The following is a 19,882-nucleotide window of genomic DNA, read 5'->3' as shown; positions in this document are numbered from 1 at the left end:
AATAATCGTAATGTTAAAAAAAAAAAAGATTTTCATTTAAAGATGTGATTTTTAAAAATATTTTCTTCACTTCTGTTTCCTTTCATTTTTCTGTGGTCTGATACATACATCTTTGTGACTTTGATGCTATGTAGATCTGGTTTGGTGTATTTAGTGCCATTTTTATATTTAGCTTGATCATTACATTCTTGCACGAAATAAGGCCTTTTATGCCTTGCCAATGCAGAAGTAGGTAATTATTGCTGTTATGAATGGTTTTTTAAGAGTTGAGTTTGGGGGTGCCTGGGTGGCTCAGTGGGTTGGTCCTCTACCTTCGGCTCAGGTCCTGATCCTGGGGTCCTGGGATCAAGCCCCATGTTGGGCTCTCTGCTCCGCGGGGAGCCTGCTTCCCTCTCTCTCTCTGCCTGTCTCTCTGCCTATTTGTGATCTCTCTCTCTGTTAAATAAATACAATCTTTAAAAAAACAAGAGTTGAGTTTGTTGATAATCTGCCACAGGGAAATGTTCATTGAGCTGAGAAATACATGCCACCTTGCACAGGAGTCTAGAACTAGAACCCCATGGAGTTCCAGGTCTGTCCTCAGTGTTGGACGCATTAGTGCCAGCTGCCGGTGGTGCCTGGCCTGGCTGTAATTTCATGACTCTCAGACTGCACCCCCATGTTGTTTGTAGGCTGTACATTTTCTGGGGGTTCTGAAATAGTTTGCATAGCAGATTCTTTACAATTCATTACTCAAACATGGAAAAAATTACTTCAGAAAGCATCATGAGTATTTTAAATTACTGCCTACAGTCTCGAAGTGCACTACAAACGTGCTGTAACTAATAAAGCTTTCCCATCGATTTAAGAGAGTCTCAGAGGAACTGTAGTAACTGGATGCAGAGCATCTTTGTTAAAGAGAATTGGAACTGTCGAATACCTAGAAGTAAAGAATGTGGCTGGACTGACTTACTGACTTTACATTTGTCAAAGGTAGAAATAGATACTAGTATTTTACCATCAACAGTTATTACTATTAGTCAAGTAAGTGAGATTTGATTTAAAAAAAAAAAAAGATTCATTTACTTTAGAGGAAGAGAAAGCATGAACGGCGGTAGGGGCGGAGGGGAGGATCTTAAGCAGACTCCCTGTTGAGCATGGAGCCCAACTTGGGGCTCCACCACATTAGGACCCTGAGATCATGACCTGAGCCAAAATCAAGAGTTGGATGCTTAACTGACTGAGTCACCCAGGCACCCCGAGATTTGATTTTATAAACAAATACTACTAACAAAAATGTTCTTGATATTCCACACTATTTTCATCTTTTTATGTAGTTGAGGCACTATGTTAATAGTAATGCTGTTTGTTAAAGCAAAGTAAAAACACTTGAAAAATTGAAAATGCATGTAAATATGTTATTTGAATGAGAGGAAAGTAGTGACTCCCATATTTGTACCTTGCATAGATGTCTTTTTAAGTTGTGTTAATACGCAGTACATGTAACTTAATACACATAATGAACCAAGACCTATAATTAATTTTTACATGTGACATCTGGCTACAGTTTTATCATTTAAAAAAAATTACATCCACAGACTAAATGATCGCTTCTTTTTAAAAATATTTTTAAGGGACGTCTGGGTGGCTCAGTTGGTTAAGCATCTGCCTTCAGTTCAGATCATGATCCCAGGATCCTGGGATCAAGGCAGGCATCAGGTTCCCTCCCTGCTCAGTGGAGAGTCTGCTTCTCCCTCTCCCTCCTCCTGCCGCTCCCCCTGCTTGTTCTCTTTCTTTCTGTCAAATAAATAAAATCTTCAAAAAGTAAAATAAAATAAAAATATTTTTTAATTTAGTAGCTAATTTTGCCAACAGTTATTGGGCATGTAAAATTTTATAAGTAGATGGAGTAATTATAAAAACTATTAATATTGCAGGTTTTCTTTTTTTTTTAATTATCTATTTATTTGAGAGAGAATGAGAAAGAGAGCACACAAGTAGGGAGTAGGGTAGAGAGCGAGAAGCAGACTCCTGGCTGAGCAGGGAGCCTGATGTGGGGCTCCATCCCAGGACCCAAGGATAATGACCTGAGCCAAAGGCAGAGATGCCCAACTGAGACCCAGATACCCACAGATTTTGTTTAGTCATTGAGTATTCTGTAGGTAAAATGGGTACCCATATATGAAAGAACACATAAACTCTTTTCCAAGTACTTGATTTCAGAAAAACCATTTAAGGTAAATCCAGCATCGTTGCTTGAAGGTGAATCTTTTAAAGGCAATTTCATGCATGTCTGGGCTGCTTGAGGAGAGCTCTCACACTTTGTCAGCACTTGAATGACAGCAGCACTGCTTTATTTCCCTTTGTGGAAAGAGGACAGCGTGTGTATGTAACAATATCATAATAATTTGGGATCTGATGACAGTTTGAGGTTGTTTGGGAGATAAGAGTCCTTAAAAATTATTGAATATAATAATATGTGTAGGTTCTCAATAAATACTGGTTGAATTTAACCTGAGATAGCTTCCAAATCTTATGTAGATGCTTATTTATAGCCTTATATATTACCTTGATTTATAGGTCCATTTGGAAAGCACTGTCAATTTGAAAAGTAATATGCTATCATGTGGCATGTGATTCTTGAAAGTCTGCCCTGCTTCCTTTTTCTTTCTTTCTTTCTTCTTAGCCTCCTTCTACAGATTGTCTCTACTTGCTCCTTAAATGGTGGTATTTCCTAAGATTCTGTCCCAGAGTCTCTTTCCCATGCCACATATTTTAGATTATGTAGGCAGTTGCATTCATTTCCATGGTTTTCCCATATGTCTTCTACTTGAATGTTTATTCTCAACTCTTGACCTATGTGTCCAATTATCTACACAACATCTCCTGGATATCCCAGGCAGTCCAGCAGTGTGCTTAACATTAAGCTCATTTCCTTCCCTGCACATTCCCATCCAGCTCTCCCAATGGGAAGGAAAAAAAAAAAGGAAACATATATGCAGATACATAGAGAGCATATGCACTTCTCCTGTTTTGGAAAGCCCACAGCTAGTAACTAGCAGGCCTGGAACTCTTATTCAAGTCTTATGAATGTGAATTTTCAGCTCAGAGTATATTTTCTATAATGTGGTGACCATATCTTCTGAACCAAAATATAAAATGCATGGTTTGACAGTATTTGAAGCCTATGCTTGTTACTCTAATTGTACCTCATTGCTTTTTCATGTCATTGTATTAAGTCATGCCTTATAGTAGACAGATACCAATAACACATACAATATTTAAAAATTGCTATTTTGAAACACGTGGTATGTGAGACATATGTATGCATTATGTGTTAGTTAGTTAATTAGGGAGATTGGATCATTCTTCCCGTTTGAGCAATGATGACATTCCATGTGGAGGTTCATGAGTTCACCAGGCAGCGTTATAGTACAGGGAAAATAGTAGAGTGTTCAAAGCAGGTGAAACAACTTTACAGAAAGATCTAGTGGTAGGAGGGTGCATGGTATGTGTGGGCAGCTGTGTCTGTGCAAGGTAACTTGTAATCTTGTTACAAGTTTTTATCCCCTGATATCTCTCTTTCCCCTTGCTGGCTTCCTTATTCTAAAAAACATTCAAAGCTGAAGTTTATATTAAACAAAAAATAATAGTAATAGGCTCAACCGGTTAAGCATCTACCTTCGGCTCAGATCATGATCCTGGGGTCCTGGGATTGAGCCCCATGTTGGGCTCTGTACTCCTCAAGAAGCCTGTTTCTCCCTCTCCCTCTGCTTGCCACTCTCACTGCTTATAGGCTCGCTCTCTCGCTCTCTCGCTCTCTTACTCTCTCACAAATAAAATCTTAAAACAAACAAACATAGCCCAAACTTAGAATGTAGTACAACACCAAAAAGAAAAAGGATTTGTATTGGTATAGTTTCTACTCTTCTTACCTAAAATCACTCCAGCATTTATAACCATTGCCCTGCTACCTTTTGATAAATGAGGAAATAATTAAATCCTAAGTATAAATTTCAGAATCTTTGCTTAAATTCCAAGTGACTTATTTTCTAAGTGCACTTCTTACTGTGAAGTTTAGTATCCATGCAATCTGTCTTTGTGTGTTTGATAGTTAATTCAGGCTGTAAAATTCTATTCTATTAGAATGTAGTGTGGGGCACCTTGGATGGCTCAGTCGGTTTAAGCGTCTGGCTTTGGCTCAGGTCATGATCCCAGGGTCCTGGGATAGAGCCCTGCATCAGGCTCTCCGTTCTTCAGGAAGCCTGCTTCTCCTTCTGCCTCTGCCTGTCACTCCCCCTGCTTCTGCATGTGCGCACACTCTCTCTCAAATAAACAAAATATATTTTTTAAAAATCTTAAAAAAAAAAAAAAAAGAACTGTGACTTTTGAACTACACCGGTCTCCGGTCTGTGGTATTCTAAACTTGATGACTGTTTATTCTGTTTTTCTGTATATGCATGTGTATTATCCTTCAGAGAGTAATTCTGAATGTTTGGTCTTCAAAACATTTCTTCAGGTGCTCTTACTCATTTCTAAATTGGAGAATTATGTTTGAGGAATGGGAAATTATTTTCATTGTCTTTAAAAAGTGAGCTCACAACTGTTTTTCTTTGCAGAAAGGGCAATTGCAAGACATGAAGTTCGAGAAATTGAGCAGCGACATACAATGGATGGCCCTCGGCAAGAGGCCATGCTGGATGAGGAAGAGGACATGGTGATCATTTATAACAGAGTCCCCAAAACTGCAAGCACCTCCTTTACCAATATTGCCTATGATCTGTGTGCAAAGAATAAGTATCATGTTCTTCACATCAACACTACCAAAAATAATCCAGTGATGTCACTACAAGACCAGGTAAACACGTAGGAGATAAGTAAATGTTTTCTGACACTTTCTCATTCATATTTTGTATCTCAAGAGGCAAAAGCATTTTAAGGAATATGTGTACTGACCCCAATGAATTGTAAGTCTCTTGGGGAACAGGAACAAACAAATTTTTTTTTTTAAGATTTTATTTATTTGAGAGAGAGAGTGTGTGCATGAGTTAGGGTTGGGGGGCAGGCACAGAGGGAGAAGGAGAAGCAGGCCTTCCTGCTGAGCAGGGAGCCAGATGTGGAGCTCCATCCCAGGACTGTGGAATCACGACCTGAGTCTATGGCAGATGCTTAATTGACTGAGTCAGCCAGGTGGCCCTGCTAAACAAACTTCTCTATAATTTTACATTTTTCACAATGTTTGGTATATTTCCTTGCATATTATATGTATTTAAATATTTATAAAATTAATGAACTTATTAAAAGCTTGAATTTTTGAAAAGAAAATGATGTTCTTTATTATGGTATCCTTTTAAAAATAGGAAATATTTTCAGCAAGATACCTTGCAATAGAAATCATTCTGTTGTCTCATTTTATGATAGAGAAATCTTTATTTAATGAATACCTGTGTTCAGTTTTGTGACTAGCCTCCTAAACTTCATCTCACCTTTACTAGTAATTTATGTAATATTAACTACAAACTCCTGGAGAATGGAAATTGTGGCTTATATTTTTAACATAACCTTGCCTTTTAAGTTGTCAAGAAACTTTAGATAAACAAATGGATAGATATGAAATAGTCTTAAGAAAAGTGGAGGAAATTATCTCATGAAATAAAATCACTTATCTCTTTAGCAATAGTAGCACACAGTTTCTCCACAACTGGAGTTCTGACTATAATTATAAATTAATAGCATTCTCTATAAATATTGAAGGGAATGGGAATTGGGCCCTATGAGGAGAAAAGATAATATTTGGAAATACTGTCTAGGATTAAATATGTTAAGGTAGCATTATTAGAAAGGTTTTATGATAGTCATACAGTTATGAATGTATCTGAAAACAGCTGAACTTATTTACTACAAAGCTGACTCTTATCCTACTCTGAAGCAAGAGCGTAACTCTGATACATAAGGTTAAGGTTTGCTTTCTTTGAGAGCTGTTAGTAAAGTCTAATAGTATATGGCATACCATCTGCCCATATAATTCTTGGCTCTCTGCAGTATCCTCAATTACTGTTTTTCATAAAACCAAAAATCTACATCCATCAGCCAAACTAAATAACTCTTCTGTAAATGAGAAGAAACATGAGCTTATTTAGCTAAGTGGGTCATAGAAACTATTCATTATGTAATATTGAATACCAAGGGCAAGTATCCTAAATAATCCATTTTTTTAAATTTTTTTTAATTTTATTTTTTATAAACATATATTTTTATCCCTAGTGGTACACGTCTGCGAATTGCCAGGTTTACACACTTCACAGCACTCACCATAGCACTAAATAATCCATTTTTATACAGTGTGTGGTAGATGTTAAATTTCTTTGCTTGATTGCTTTTCAAAATACATCTTGGCTTAAAGGAACATCTCTTAATACTTCCATAGTAATTTTAGACTTATTTAGTAGTATTTTTTTAGAAAAATAGTTACCTTGCTTATTTTGTGTCCAGCATTACAAAGTTGTATGACAGCTATAAGATGTCTGACAGTGATACTAACCATTTTTTTTTCATGAAATAAGAATCTCTGGAAGCTGCCCACATATGACATTTACAGGCATCATGTAGTGATAGATTTTCCCAGTTGCATTTGGATGAGATAAAGCTGTTTTTCTTTCAATAGCTTTTTAGTTATATATAGGAAAAAAAAAATTAGAAGAGAAGCATAAACACTATCTTAAAAGCAGTGAGATTACATAATGAGCAGCATTTAAAATATGTTTGTGTGGGGCAAAGTAGAGAAATACTCTTTAGCTCCAGCTCTTTCTTGGATGTATTTCATATATACTGTACAAGGCACTGTGCTAAACTGTTCACATACTTAATTATTTCTCAAATTTTAGAGGCAAAGTCCAAATATGTTGAGTCAGGTATGAAACTGTTGAGCAGGTAGTAGCTATCTCTGCATATTCTGCCATCCTTAGAAACAGTTGTCCACTCTGCTCTCAAGGTTTCATTTATTTATTGAGTATGTAATAGATACAGGGATTGTGCTATATTCCTAAAGAAATAAAAAGCAAGGCCACATCTTTCAGAAGGCTTATTTGTAATTTACATAGAACGTAAAGCATAGATGTAGAAATGATGAAGATTATTTAAAGAAAACATCATTTTATAGTATTTTCACCAAATTATTTATTTGTTTGTTTATTTTATTTTATTTTTTTTTAAATATTTTATTTATTTGACAGAGATCACAAGTAGGCAGAGAGAGAGGAAGGGAAGCAGGCTCCCTGCTGAGCAGAGAGCCCGATGCGGGGTTCGATCCCAGGACCCTGAGACCATGACCTGAGCCGAAGGCAGAGGCTTAACCCACTGAGCCACCCAGGTGCCCCTGTTTATTTTATTTTTTAAAGATTTTATTTATTTATTTGACAGAGAGAGGAGACACAGCCAGAGGGAACACAAGCTGTAGGTATGGGAGAGGTAGAAGCAGACTCCCCACTGAGCAGGGAGCCCAATGTGGGACCCGGTCCCAGGACCCTGGGATCATGACCAGAGCAGAAGGCAGATGCTTAACAACTAAGCCACCCCGGCGTCCCTTCCACCAAATTATTTAACCCAAAATGTTTCTCACCAGAATGTTTAATCCAGACCTAATCTTGAATGAACAGGCAAATCCATCTTGTTAGAACATTCTCCAGAATAATTACCTGAACTTCTGTAAAGTTTCAACATTGTGACAACCAAACAAGGTGTGTTTGGGGATGAGGCTGGGCAGTCCTCTCTAGAGGTGAGGAGACTAAGAGATCTGAAATCCTAATGTAATGTGTGATTTGTAACTGGATCCTTGATCAAAAATGTCTGCTGTTTGTTTTCAGATGGTTCAGAAAAAATTAAGTGTGTGTGTGCATATGGAGAAAACAGAGGCAAAAATGGGAAGTTAGTGAATCTTAGTGAATGAGTATAGAGATGTTGCCTGGATTATTCTTTCAACTTTTCTGTAGTTCAGGGATCTTTCACAATTAAGAAATTGGAATAAATTAAGAGGGAAATTTCGAACAAGCGAATGAAAAGATAAACGTTTGAGAATATGAAGCATGGGAAGAGTAAGCCATGAGAGGAAGACAGACTCAGTCATGGGAATTCTATCTTTGAGGCATGCTTTACTCAGTGAATTGGTAGGGATTGGCAGGAGACCGGTGATTCATTAGCTCTTGTAGTTAGAAAATGAAGTTTACTCTGCTATCATGAAAATATCTCTACTCTAGAGAACATCTTGTCTTTAAAGTAACTGTCAGATAGGTATTAAGTGGCAGTGTCTTTTAGGATCTTTCATAATTCTTTTCTGCTCATCTGTTTAGGTTTGTAATCATATTTAACTCCTTTCTACACATCAGAAATATCTAGAATTTGCATTCTCTGTAGGACAACTTAGTAATTTTTTTCTTTTAATTCGCTATTAGGGCACCTTCTGGTCTTTTGCATGACTTGATGTTTATTGCAGATTCTGATTTTTCAGACCACACCTAAGATGGGTGCTTCCTAACTTGTAATGTGTATATCAATCACCAGTTAAAATACAGATTCCGATTCAAAAGGACTAAGATGGAACCTGAGGCCCAAACTGATTCTTATGGTCCTTGAACCAGAGTTTGAGTAGCAAACATCTAGAACATAGTTCTCAGTGGGTGATGTGAAAATGCATATTATAGACTTCCCAGGATGGTGAAGTACTTTGTCTTTAAATTCATATTCTAACCTCCCCATCAAAATCCATATCCAAATTCCTTACCTTGGCCAATAGGCCCTTTTAAATCTAGCCCATGTCCATTACTTCATCTTCTTGTTTGCTAGCCACACTGACCTTTGGTTCATTGAATGTACCAAACCTTTCCCATTTCAAGACCTCTGCACGTAGCAGTCTGTCTTAGACTGGTCTCTCACCATTGACTTCATGTTATCCTTTTAACATCCTCTAGATGACACCCTCTCAGAAAAACCTCACTTGGCTATCCTATATATTAAATACTTCTTCCAAGTTATAGTACACCATCATCATTCTTTATGTATCTTTCCTATTACTTACTGATTTATTTGTTTTCTATTGGTCTTTTCCTCTGTAGAAGCTCCTAAAAGGCAGGAACCTTGTTCATCATATTATTCACCACTGTATTCTTGTGTTTAGAATGGTGTCTGAGACACAGTACATATGCTCCATAAATTTTTTGTTGAATGAATGAATGAAAGAGAGAACAAATGAATGGACTTAGGTTCTAAAAGTAGTTCTTAGTTGAGCACAATGTCAGTGATGATTACTGGCAGAATGAGCCCCTCTGATTGATGGTAATATGTTCTCCCCTTCACTCAGGTGATTTGGGACACACCCACCCTTCTCCTGCAGAAAGGACTAAACAGAAATTTCTGGACTTTGGTGAAATATTATGTTATGTTGTTGCTGAACCTTTTTTATATTTTATCCAATTGTTATTCACTTTTCCTTTTTGTGTAGAAAACTTCCTCTCTAGTTTAGTCTCATAAAACTACCCACAGCTGTACAATGGCTGTTTATTTAAGTATAGGCATGAGTAGAAGTTCGGTATATAGTAATTACCCAAGTTAATAGTAGTATTCATTCACCAGGTAGTAATTACAAAGTTGGAATTTGGCCAAGATTGTCAGGATGACATTCCTACTCACAGATAGTGAAAACAAGTTCTTTCAGATAATTAATGTTGAGATGAATCTTATTAAGAATATAGGTCTAGGTACACTCTTAAGACATGGTGCTTTCTTAGCTTTTTCTGCCACACTGGTTCAGGTCTGAGTCCACTAGCAGATAAATCACAACACTACTCCTTACATCGCTTGTTTTCCCTAAAGGTCTCCTCTGATGACTTGCTAGCCTGACTCTGCTTGAGTTATAAAACCTGACAGAAATCACAGTTTCGGATCTGCTCCAGGCGAGCTATAAAAACATCTCTTTTCATGTAGTATATCTAACAACTACTTCTGAAACGTCCTTCTTGATAGCCCGTTTCAATCAGAGTATGGAAATACTCTTTGAATAAATTCACTGTGGTGACTTTATTTCTTTTCCCCGAGCCACTGTGTTCAGTCTCTTCCGTCTTCAGTCTTAAGTCCATTTGCCACGATTATGCTTTGCTCCTTTCACCTACTCACCTTCCCTTTCACTAGTGCCAAGTGTAGTCGGTGAGAGTCCAGACAGTGAATGGCGTGCCGGTTTGCTCACCTGCTCTCCATTTCCACTCCTACCTATTCCAGAGCCTTATCTCGGGGTCTTGAGCAGGATGTCCCACTGCAGAGGAAAACCAGAAGAAAAACTGAAAGATTAGGCGAGTGGTGCAGGAGAGGTGAGAGGGCAGAAAATGGTGGAGGGGAACTGCAGTGAGGCTGACAGATGAAAGGGTGAGAGTGGGGATGGAAGGAGGAAGAGAGACAGAGAAAAGTCTGCAGGGGGCACTTTGGGGAGAACCAGCTAACTTGGTAAAAGGAGAAGTGGCTAAATTAAGACTTTGAAAAGGAAACTTTTTTTTTTTTTTTGAGATTTACTTATTTTAATGGAGTGTGCCAGAGGGACAGGGAGAGGACACAGACTGCCTGCTGAGCATAGAGCCAGACCCAGAGATCATAAGCCTGAGATTGTGACCTGAGCTGAAATCAAGAGTCAGCTGCCTAACTGACGGAACAACCCAGGTGCCCTGAGAAGGAAACTTTTTAAAAAGGTTGCTCTTCAAAGGGGGTCAAAGGATGGTTATAGAATTTCAGCAGTATGTAAATGACTCTTCTAAATGCTCTGCCTATTCTCCAGATTAGTCTGAACCACCACTTGACCCTTATTGACATCATTTGTTTGCTTGGCACTTTTTTCTTTTTTTTTAAAGGGAAGGTCATCTTAGCTCAGCCTCTGCTGATTTATTGCAAATTGTAAATCAGCCATAGCTTTATTAATGAGACTTTAACACATTACTTTAAGTGTTGATGAGATGAAAGAAAAAACATATGCACATATATATTAAATATGGAACCTTCAGTATTCTCATAGTTGGGAGATTAGAGAAAGATTCTGTATGTTTTGACAGACTTTAACATAATAGTATAGAGAATTTAAAAGCAATAATAACCCATGTGAATTTACCTCAGAATGAATTTAGAAAATAAAATGCAAGGTCTTATATAAACATTTAAACCAGGTCTCTTACTTTTGACTAGCAGTGTTCAGCAATCCCTGTGGTTACCCAGGATAATAAAAAGGCAAGAATAAGTCAGTGGTCATAATTGCAAAAATGGTTGTCCAGTACGAGAATAGTGGACAGGGTGGATTGGACATGGAGGTTATAATGAATGTGATGAAGAAGATGAACGATTTTGAGAGCCGTATCAACAGAGCTTTGAAAGCTTGTGGGATGAGGAGTTTTGAATGACTGGACCTGAGGGGTTTTCTTAGCAGTGGATAAGACTTGAAATTCTCAGTGCCCAAGTTTGTTGATCAAAATAATGATACAAATGCTACTCTCCCTTCTTTTCACATCCTTCTGGGTTTTTTCCTCTTTGCTTAAATTGAACAATAAGAAATTAAGAAAATTAGCTTGTGTTATAGAAGGATGATTGGGCCAAAATCTAAGGTATGTGGGTTTTGAGCTTCAGTGTTCTAATCTATAAAATAAAAGGACAGGGTATCCTAAGTCCCTTCAACCTCTAAAATGCTGATTCTGTAAACAAGAGACTTTGAGTTGATGACAACAGTGGAAGATTCATGCCTTGTTCTGTTCTCCACCATCACTCAACTCTTCCCTCAGTCCCAACTGGAAACAAAACCCTTTTTTCCAATTCATTCATTTTTAGACTGTGTTTCTTGGAATGCTTTGGTTTCAGAATGCTTCAGGCATCACTGTTTGCGGGTAGAAGGAGACGAAGTAGGCAGGGTTCATTCTGCTCCTGTCTTTACTTCTGTTTTATGTATTGCAGTGGCTTACAAGGTAATCTTTAAAAATCTGTTCTATTTCAGTACATTTTTTTCGTTATCGTAAAAGCAGTGAATATGAGAGTGTATCTTTGCCAAAAAGCTTTTACAGACCTCAGGGCCCCTTGGCAAAGCAGAACAAAAACAAGCTTCGTGTAAATAAAGCCAAGCGGTAACTCCCGGGCCCACCTGTGCTCAAGCCTTGCTCCTCCCTCTGAGCCACTGACCTGCCATCCTGTGGAGACTTGTTAGAAGTGCAGAGTCTTGGGCCCCACTCCAGACCTACAGAATCAAAATCTGCATTTTGACCAGAATCCCAGATGATTCATTTGCACCTTGAGTTTGAGAAGCCCTGCAGCAGTCCAGGCATTATCTAGCTTCCTGAGCTCTACACTGGACAGTGAAGGACACATGGAACAAGGATGTATGTCCTTAGGAGGGTTCAGTTTAACCCTGACTGTCCTTAAGAAAGGTGGAAGAAAGAAGGATCCTTGAAGTTTATATTTACAGCTAACTCTTATTTCCACCTGAGTCTTTTACTATAGTGCACTTTTAAGTTGGTACTGTTGATCCTCTCTAACATGTGGCTTCTAGAACACCATTTTCCCAGATTTCAACCTGCCACCTCCTTTCATTTCCTCCCACACCATCACATCCACATTAAATCTGGGCTTCTGGAAAATAGAGCTGAGTCGCTAAATATGCCTTAAGTATCCTTAAACCACCACCTCCCATTCCTATTCTCCTTTCCTTCTACTTCCCTCTCATTTTTGGCTGAAATAATGGAAGTGATTTTCACAGAACCAAAGGCTTTTTATGAAATAATTTACCAGTAAGTGGCAGTTTATAAGGACTTTTCATATTCAACGTGTGAATTTTTTTTAAGGATTCAGTTTTTAGGTTATCTAATTTTAATTTTCTGTTTCTTTTCATTTGCCATTTGATATTTTCATTTTCTTTGGAACCTTAACAGATAGGAAAGAACATGAAAACCTCAAATCACACATTTTTTTGGCTCTTTTTTTTTTTCAGTGGGGGAAAAATCATAAATATCTGCTGAAATATGATTGTGTGTTTTCTAATGCAACATAATTTTATCTGCATTCAATTTTCAGATTTAAGGGTATGTGTGTGTACGTATAAGATAATAAGATAAGGTTCCTATAACTTCCCTTCTAAGAACTCCATTATTTCCCTTAATATGAGGGTTTTTCCCCCCCCCTAAGATTGATTTATTTATTTGTCAGAGATGAAGAGTGCACAAGCAGGGGGAACGGCAGGCAGAGAGAAAAGCAGGCTCCCACCAGGACCCTGGGACTGTGACTTGAGCTGAAGGCAGCAGCCCAAGCGACTGAGCCACCCAGGCACCCCAGTATAGGAGTTATTAATGCTTCCCCTAAAAAATAAATTTCCCCAGAACCTTCTGTTTTTCCCTAGCTCACTTCTCTGACATGTGGCTGCTTCTGCACTGTTTTGTGCTCTGCACTACCAATAGGCCTTTTCTGGGAGGCGCCCATCATCATTCATTGCCATTAATTTATCGACTAATCTGGTAGAAGTGGTCCAGTATATCTCCATGTGACTAACTCTCTTCTAAAATGTAAATGCAAGATTGATAAGCTGTCAGAAATATGCAGTTCACAGGCCTGTGCTCCAGGCTGAGGTCACAGCTTGCAGAAGCTTTCAGTGCAGTTTAGGGTGGTGGGCTCCCGACCCTTCCACCTTCACCACCACACTGTACCTAGTCCCCAGAAGACATTCTCAGCTATTTGCTGCTTATCATGCAGAAATTTGCTTATCAAAAATACATGCCATTTTTCTTTGAGAAATAGTGTATCACTGCTTTGTAGCTAGTGGTACTTAGGCTTATCAAGCTCTATATTAATCAGCTCTTAAAATTTTTTTCAGCAGGGGCGCCTGGGTGGCTCAGTGGGTTAAGCCTCTGCCTTCAGCTCAGGTCATGATCTCAGGGTCCTGGGATCAAGCTCCGCATCAGGCTGTCTGCTCAGCAGGGATCCTACTCCCCCATCCCCCCCGCCTTCTGCCTGCCTCTGCCTGCTTGTGATCTGTCAAATAAATAAAATCTTTAAGAAAATTTTTTTCAGCATATTTACACTTTTTTATCAACAAGCTAATGATATCTGCTCTTTATTCTTTAAATATTCTTTATTCTGACAATCATCATCTTTTCTTTAATCATTTGGTTTGAGGATTACTTTTTGTTTTTATTTGTTGAGCCATTAATAAGTATGAGTTTTTATGAATAACAAGTCTCTGGGAGTAAAAAACAGACTTGGGCGTATGTTGGTACCCACCCTCCCCTCACCCATGTCAGTTACTCACTGTGCAGCATTGTAATGATTGCACCGTGTGGGTTTTTCTTTCAGGATTCTTTCTCACTCCTCTGAGTGTGGTGATAATAGCTCCCTCTGTGATGAATTGGTAATTACAGATCACACTGTGCTCTCCTTAGTTGAAACCTGTGTTTCAAGCTCCGTAATTGTCAAACTGGTGTGATTTGTTTTAAATTTCTAAATGGAAAGTATTTTGCTATCATCAGATTTCATTTTCCTTTATATTGAACTTCAGTAATGAGTGTGTTCTCCTGTTTTAGGTACGCTTTGTAAAGAATATAACTTCCTGGAAAGAGATGAAACCAGGGTTTTATCATGGACATGTTTCTTATTTGGATTTTGCAAAGTAAGTTGTACCAAAATGACAAGCTAAAGAATGCTTTATACTTTAGCAAACTAAAAAGAAACATATTTATTAAATCGTTATGATTCTGATTTTTAAAAAAATGTACTGGCTTGCCTTTGCCACATTTAGAGATGTAATTTAAATACACCTTCTGGTGTTTTACTGCCCTCTAGTGTTCATAAGTTGATTATTGTCACAGTAATTTTAGAAATTCGAAGTAGACTAAATATAGGTGATACTCTAAAGTTATTTATCATTATTCTGTTTATGTGTCTTGTATAAGCAAGTGACTTATTTTAGGAGAGCAAGAGGAATATTCTAAACATGGTTATTTTGTGAATCCATTTGAATGTTTTTTTGTAGCGTTATGGTAGAACTTCAAATCCAGATCTTTTCCCCAACAGCCTTACTAACTTAAAAGACATATTTAAAATGATTTAAGCTCAGACATATTCCCTCGGTCATTTCATTAGTAGTCATAACTTCACAGTAATATACTCTCATGTATTTGTCAACTCTAGAGTATTATATGTCAAATTTGAAAATTAAGTTGATATCCCAGTTATTTTAAATCACTAAATTTGAAAAGAAAAAGAGTTGAATGAATTATTACTGATTTAGATACTAACCCATAACTTTCTGAAGAGCATGTAATTAAAAGGGAATCTCCCAGATATTACATACATGAAACAATGTATTTTTATTTCTAGTTCCACAGTACTCAAGATATTTCAGTAAAATTAGATGTACAGTTTTCTGTAAATAATTCATACTGCAATATTGAAAACATTTTATAGGTGGCTTTAAAATAAATTAATTATTTTTTCTTTGCAGAGGCACTGAACCAATTTCATAAACTCCATTCATATGCATATTTTCCCTCAGGGCTGCATTATCCTTCAATTGAATGTTTGTTACCCTTCCACCTAAATGATTTATTTTTTCCACACACAGCTTGGTTTCTAATACTTGAGGTTTCCATTATTAAAATAATATATTGAGTGCTTTTGCTTTTGGCAAGAGTCTTGTACTTGAAGCTCTGGTGTATGCTGGGGTTCTTGCAGTTGCAAAGTATAAAGTTTCTTGAAAAGATTAATCTCATTTATTAAATACTAACATGAATGTTTAAGGTTTTGAATATTTTCATAATCAGTCTCATGTTTTTGGAAGTGAAAAGTATTGTGAAAAATTTCAGTAGACTTTTACAAGATTTTAAACAAACACCTGAAAGAAATCACCTAGCGAGAATGTATTTTGATGTATATAGTCAAGAACTATTGTAGATGTAACTAGTATCTTTTAAAATAAATTTTAGCTTGACAGACCTAATGACTGTGAAGAGTAAGGAGAGGAAAGAAACATCACCTTACCAATTTTTAGAATACTTTTATTCTTCAAAACATATTCTTGACTGCCATCGTACTTTGTGGAATCCATTAGAATACTTGCCTTCAGGAGAGAACAGTCAAATTTGGTGAAAGAAGTATTTAATCACTTAGCTTTTCAGTTGCCTTAAAAGAGTCCCTTAAAGCATATAAACTCAGTATATCCCAAGAAACCCAGGAAGCAGGTAAAGACAATAAAAAATGAAAGTGATTTCTGGTTTAGTGATCACTAAGAAGTACACATTTTATATGTAAGCCTATATGTGTTTAAGCCATGTTTTGGCTATAGTTTCCTGGTTTTATTCAGAACTGTAGCATAATCACAGAAACCTCTCCTTGTTCCATGTTTGTATTCCTGTTCTGTCTTGCTTTTTGTGCTTAGTCTTATTCCTGATTTTCTTTTTTAAGCACATTTCCTGGTTCCTTTTTCCATTTTTCTCTTTAGTGTTCAATTACCTTTGTTTTCATTTCAGTTGGTGGACAGCACAGTTTTTAAAATGATACAGATATCATTAATGTCATAAATTTAGAAATTTTTCACTAAAAAATTTGTATAGATTGGACATTTTCAAAATGTCATAGAGTGCAGGTAATATAAAGTTGAATAAATAAGTTGTAGTTCTTATCCTTAGTTCATTGAAGCCCCATTTTTTTCTGTAGTTATCAGTTCATTATATTTCATTATAAACAGTGAAAATATTACAGATCATCCTCCCTTTTTACATTCATACTCCTTCTTACCAGCAGCATTTATTACCTCAACTTTGATTTCAAATTTTACAAAATAAAAATATTAGCACACCTCTTTCACTTATTTCAGTCATATTTTCCTTTATAGTGAGTAGTATTCAGCTGAAAGAAAACTTTGTGAATGCTGGTTTCCATCAGTCTGCTGAGATTTTCTATGATCTAGCTACCTATGGGTGACATGTCAGCATCTGTCTTAGATATTTGAAAATTTAAAAAAAAAATTTTTAATAAACATATAACGTATTTTTAGCCCCAGGGGTACAGGTCTGTGAATCGCCACGTTTACACACTTCACAGCACTCACCATAGCACATACCCTCCCCAAAGTCCATAACCCCACCACCCTCTCCCGGCCCCCCTCCCCCCAGTGAAAATTATTTTTGATGCAACAGTCTTATTCAGGTGCATGTCAGGTGTGTACCTTTGTGGTTATCCCCAGAAATGAGTATGGTGTTTACCGCTGTCATTCTGGTTTCTCCATACCACCCCTGTTGTCTTTCTCAGAACAACTGAGGTGAGTCAGTAAAGAGCAGATATGTCAGGGCAAGGAACACATAACTGAATGCTTCACTAGGTCTGAAATACCATAGAGAATATTAAAGTGACAGTATTTTAGGCCTAATAAAGTTTGTGTTTGCACCATTTTTTCTCACTTTCAGCAAATATGTCACAACATTACAGGAACATTTCTTGTTACTGTAATCATTACAGGCAATATGCAAGAGTTGCCTTTTTATTGACCTTGGACCAGCTCTTTCTACAGCACTTTCTATAGCACTGATGCTGTAGATGGCTTAGGGGCAGTCTCCCAAGCCAGGGAGATCTGCCATTAAATCCTCCCATTTCTTACTGGCTCTGCGGTTTCAGGCGCATCACTGCAGATCTGCCTTTTCCCCATTTGTGAAGTGAAGATAATTAAAGTAACTACTTCCTGGTGGTTGTGAGGATTAAATATGATAATGTATGTGAAGCAGTAGGTTTCGTGTCTCACACAAAGCAGTGTTCTGTTCTTTTATAATTCTGTCTTCTCTCAGTTACCACGTTGTCTTACTGGTGTTTTCTTCTCCCTGTCTGAATACATGCTGGCCCTTCTTATTCTCAACTCTTAATAAGGCATTGCTCAGGACTCTGTCTTTGCCCCCATTATTCCCTTTGGGGAAGTTTGCCCATTTTTCTTTACCAAGACATCAAAGCCACAGGGCACCTGGGTGGCTCAGTTGGTTAGGCGTCTGCCTTCAGCTCAGGTCATGATCCCAAGGGTTCTGAGATGGAGCCCAGCATTAGGGAGCCTGCTTCTTCCTCTCCCTCTGCTGCTCCCCCTGCTGGTGCGCGCTCTCTCTCTCTCTCTCTCTCTCTCCATCAAATAAATAAATAAAATCTTAAGGAAAAAAAAAAAAAAAAGATATCAAAGCCAGAAACTAGAGTCATCTTGGACAACCCCTTTTTTCACCACATACATTGATCAGTCACCAGGTCTTTTGAGTTTGGCTTCTTTCGCTTAGCATAAGGCTTTTGACATTTGTCCAGTGTATGCATCTATCAGTGGTTAGTTCTTGGAGGAACAGTATTCCATTGTGTGGATATACCACAGTCTTCATCCATCCACCAATTTCTGGGTACTCAGATTGTTTCCAGCTTTTGGAGCTAATGAGTGCAGCTGCTAGAACATTTGCACATAGATTTTTTGTGGACCTATGTCTTCATTTCTCTTTGGTGTATAGAACGTGGGATTGCTGGGTTGTAGAGTAACTCTATAAGATACTGCAAAACTGTTTTTTCGTGTGGCTGTGCTATTTGCAATCTCACCAGCAGTGTATGAGAGTTCCAGGTGCCATGCATTCTTGCCAGAATTTGGTATTGTTAGGCCTTTTTTTTTTCTTTTTTTAAAGTTTGGGCCATTCTCACAGATGCATAATAGATGAATGCCCTTTTTAAGAGGTAAATAACTACTACAAAAATCACAACATCACCAGTGGGACCAACAAATACCAACAGGTCATTCTCTGTTTTTGAAACAAGATCATGGGAACCTGCCACATGAGGAAGGATTTGACAGTTTCTCTGAACCCTTTAGGGCTAAGAGAGTCCAGAATAAATATATATATCAGTGTCCCCAGTGAGGCCGCTGCTTTCCTAGAGAGGTTAAATCTAGTATGAAGCAGAAATCACACAGCATTGTGCTTCCCAAAGGTTAGTCAGCCCTCTTGCAGCTTCATCACGTTCCATGTAGGCTTTGCCCAGTTAGACGACAAGGTCCCATTCAAATGTTCTGAGTATGCACTCTTGTTCTTTTAGCCATTCTCAACATTTACTCGTTTATCCAAACTATGTAGAGTGTAGGTGTGAAGACATGAGCCTAGATCGTGTTCCATGCTTTGCCATACCCCATATGCTGATGTGGCAAGAATAAGGTCTCTAAAATATCTTCTTACAAACCTGCTGTTAAGATTATATTTTTTGCCTTTTGATCTTTATAGAACATTACAGATTCCTACCAAATATGCTGTTCTCTTCCTAGGAAGATCATGTTCTAACAGGTCAATGATAGTTTATATCTCTGGAATGAAGATGGATTGTCTTTTCTTTACCTGAGCCCTCCCAAGGAATAGCTCAGATGCCAGCCAGGGTTAAATGTGGAGTTCACAACCATAGAGAACATTTTCTCCCTGTGCAAAACTACCTGGTTGGCAGAAGAATTAAACCCACAGACCTGAAAGGATGCTTGTTTCCTAAGAAGCCGAGTTGAATGACCCAGATGCTATTTTTGTCATGCCTGTTTTCTGTTAGAATCTCTTGCCTCCATGTTTATATAACCATACAGTAATATATAAATAAGAGTTTTATCCATCTTCAGAATGAGTTCATACATGTTATCTCATTCAAATCATACTTCATACATGTAAATGCCACCAGAGCCATGCCCCAGAAAGTTGTTTTCCAGACAGCAAGAAGAATTTTGTAAAGTGCCATATCTCCTTTTCAGTGCCACTTGGTAAGAATGGCTGTCTGTCCCACATGTCAGGGACTTGGGAGGGTGGGGAGGAAAAAAGAGGAAGCAGTGGTGGGAGATTATATGGGAAGGAGTTAATTCCCAAGAGAATGA

General features: G+C 37.7%; 1 protein-coding gene across 2 annotated transcripts in view; it reads left to right on the top strand.

Annotated features, from left to right (window-relative positions):
- Positions 1–19,882, top strand: part of HS2ST1 (heparan sulfate 2-O-sulfotransferase 1) — a 172,629-nt gene that overhangs the window by 132,410 nt on the left and 20,337 nt on the right. For both annotated transcript variants that reach the window (XM_047725449.1, XM_047725450.1), the window contains exons 2-3: positions 4,599–4,837; positions 14,559–14,644. In XM_047725449.1, coding sequence (XP_047581405.1) covers positions 4,599–4,837; positions 14,559–14,644 — 325 coding nt within the window. The remainder of the gene's footprint in view (positions 1–4,598; positions 4,838–14,558; positions 14,645–19,882) is intronic.

This window comes from Lutra lutra, chromosome 4, assembly GCF_902655055.1.
Source record: "Lutra lutra chromosome 4, mLutLut1.2, whole genome shotgun sequence".
Lineage (NCBI taxonomy): Eukaryota > Metazoa > Chordata > Mammalia > Carnivora > Mustelidae > Lutra > Lutra lutra.
Note: the sequence above shows the minus strand (reverse complement) of the source record. Positions and strands in the feature narration are given on the sequence as shown.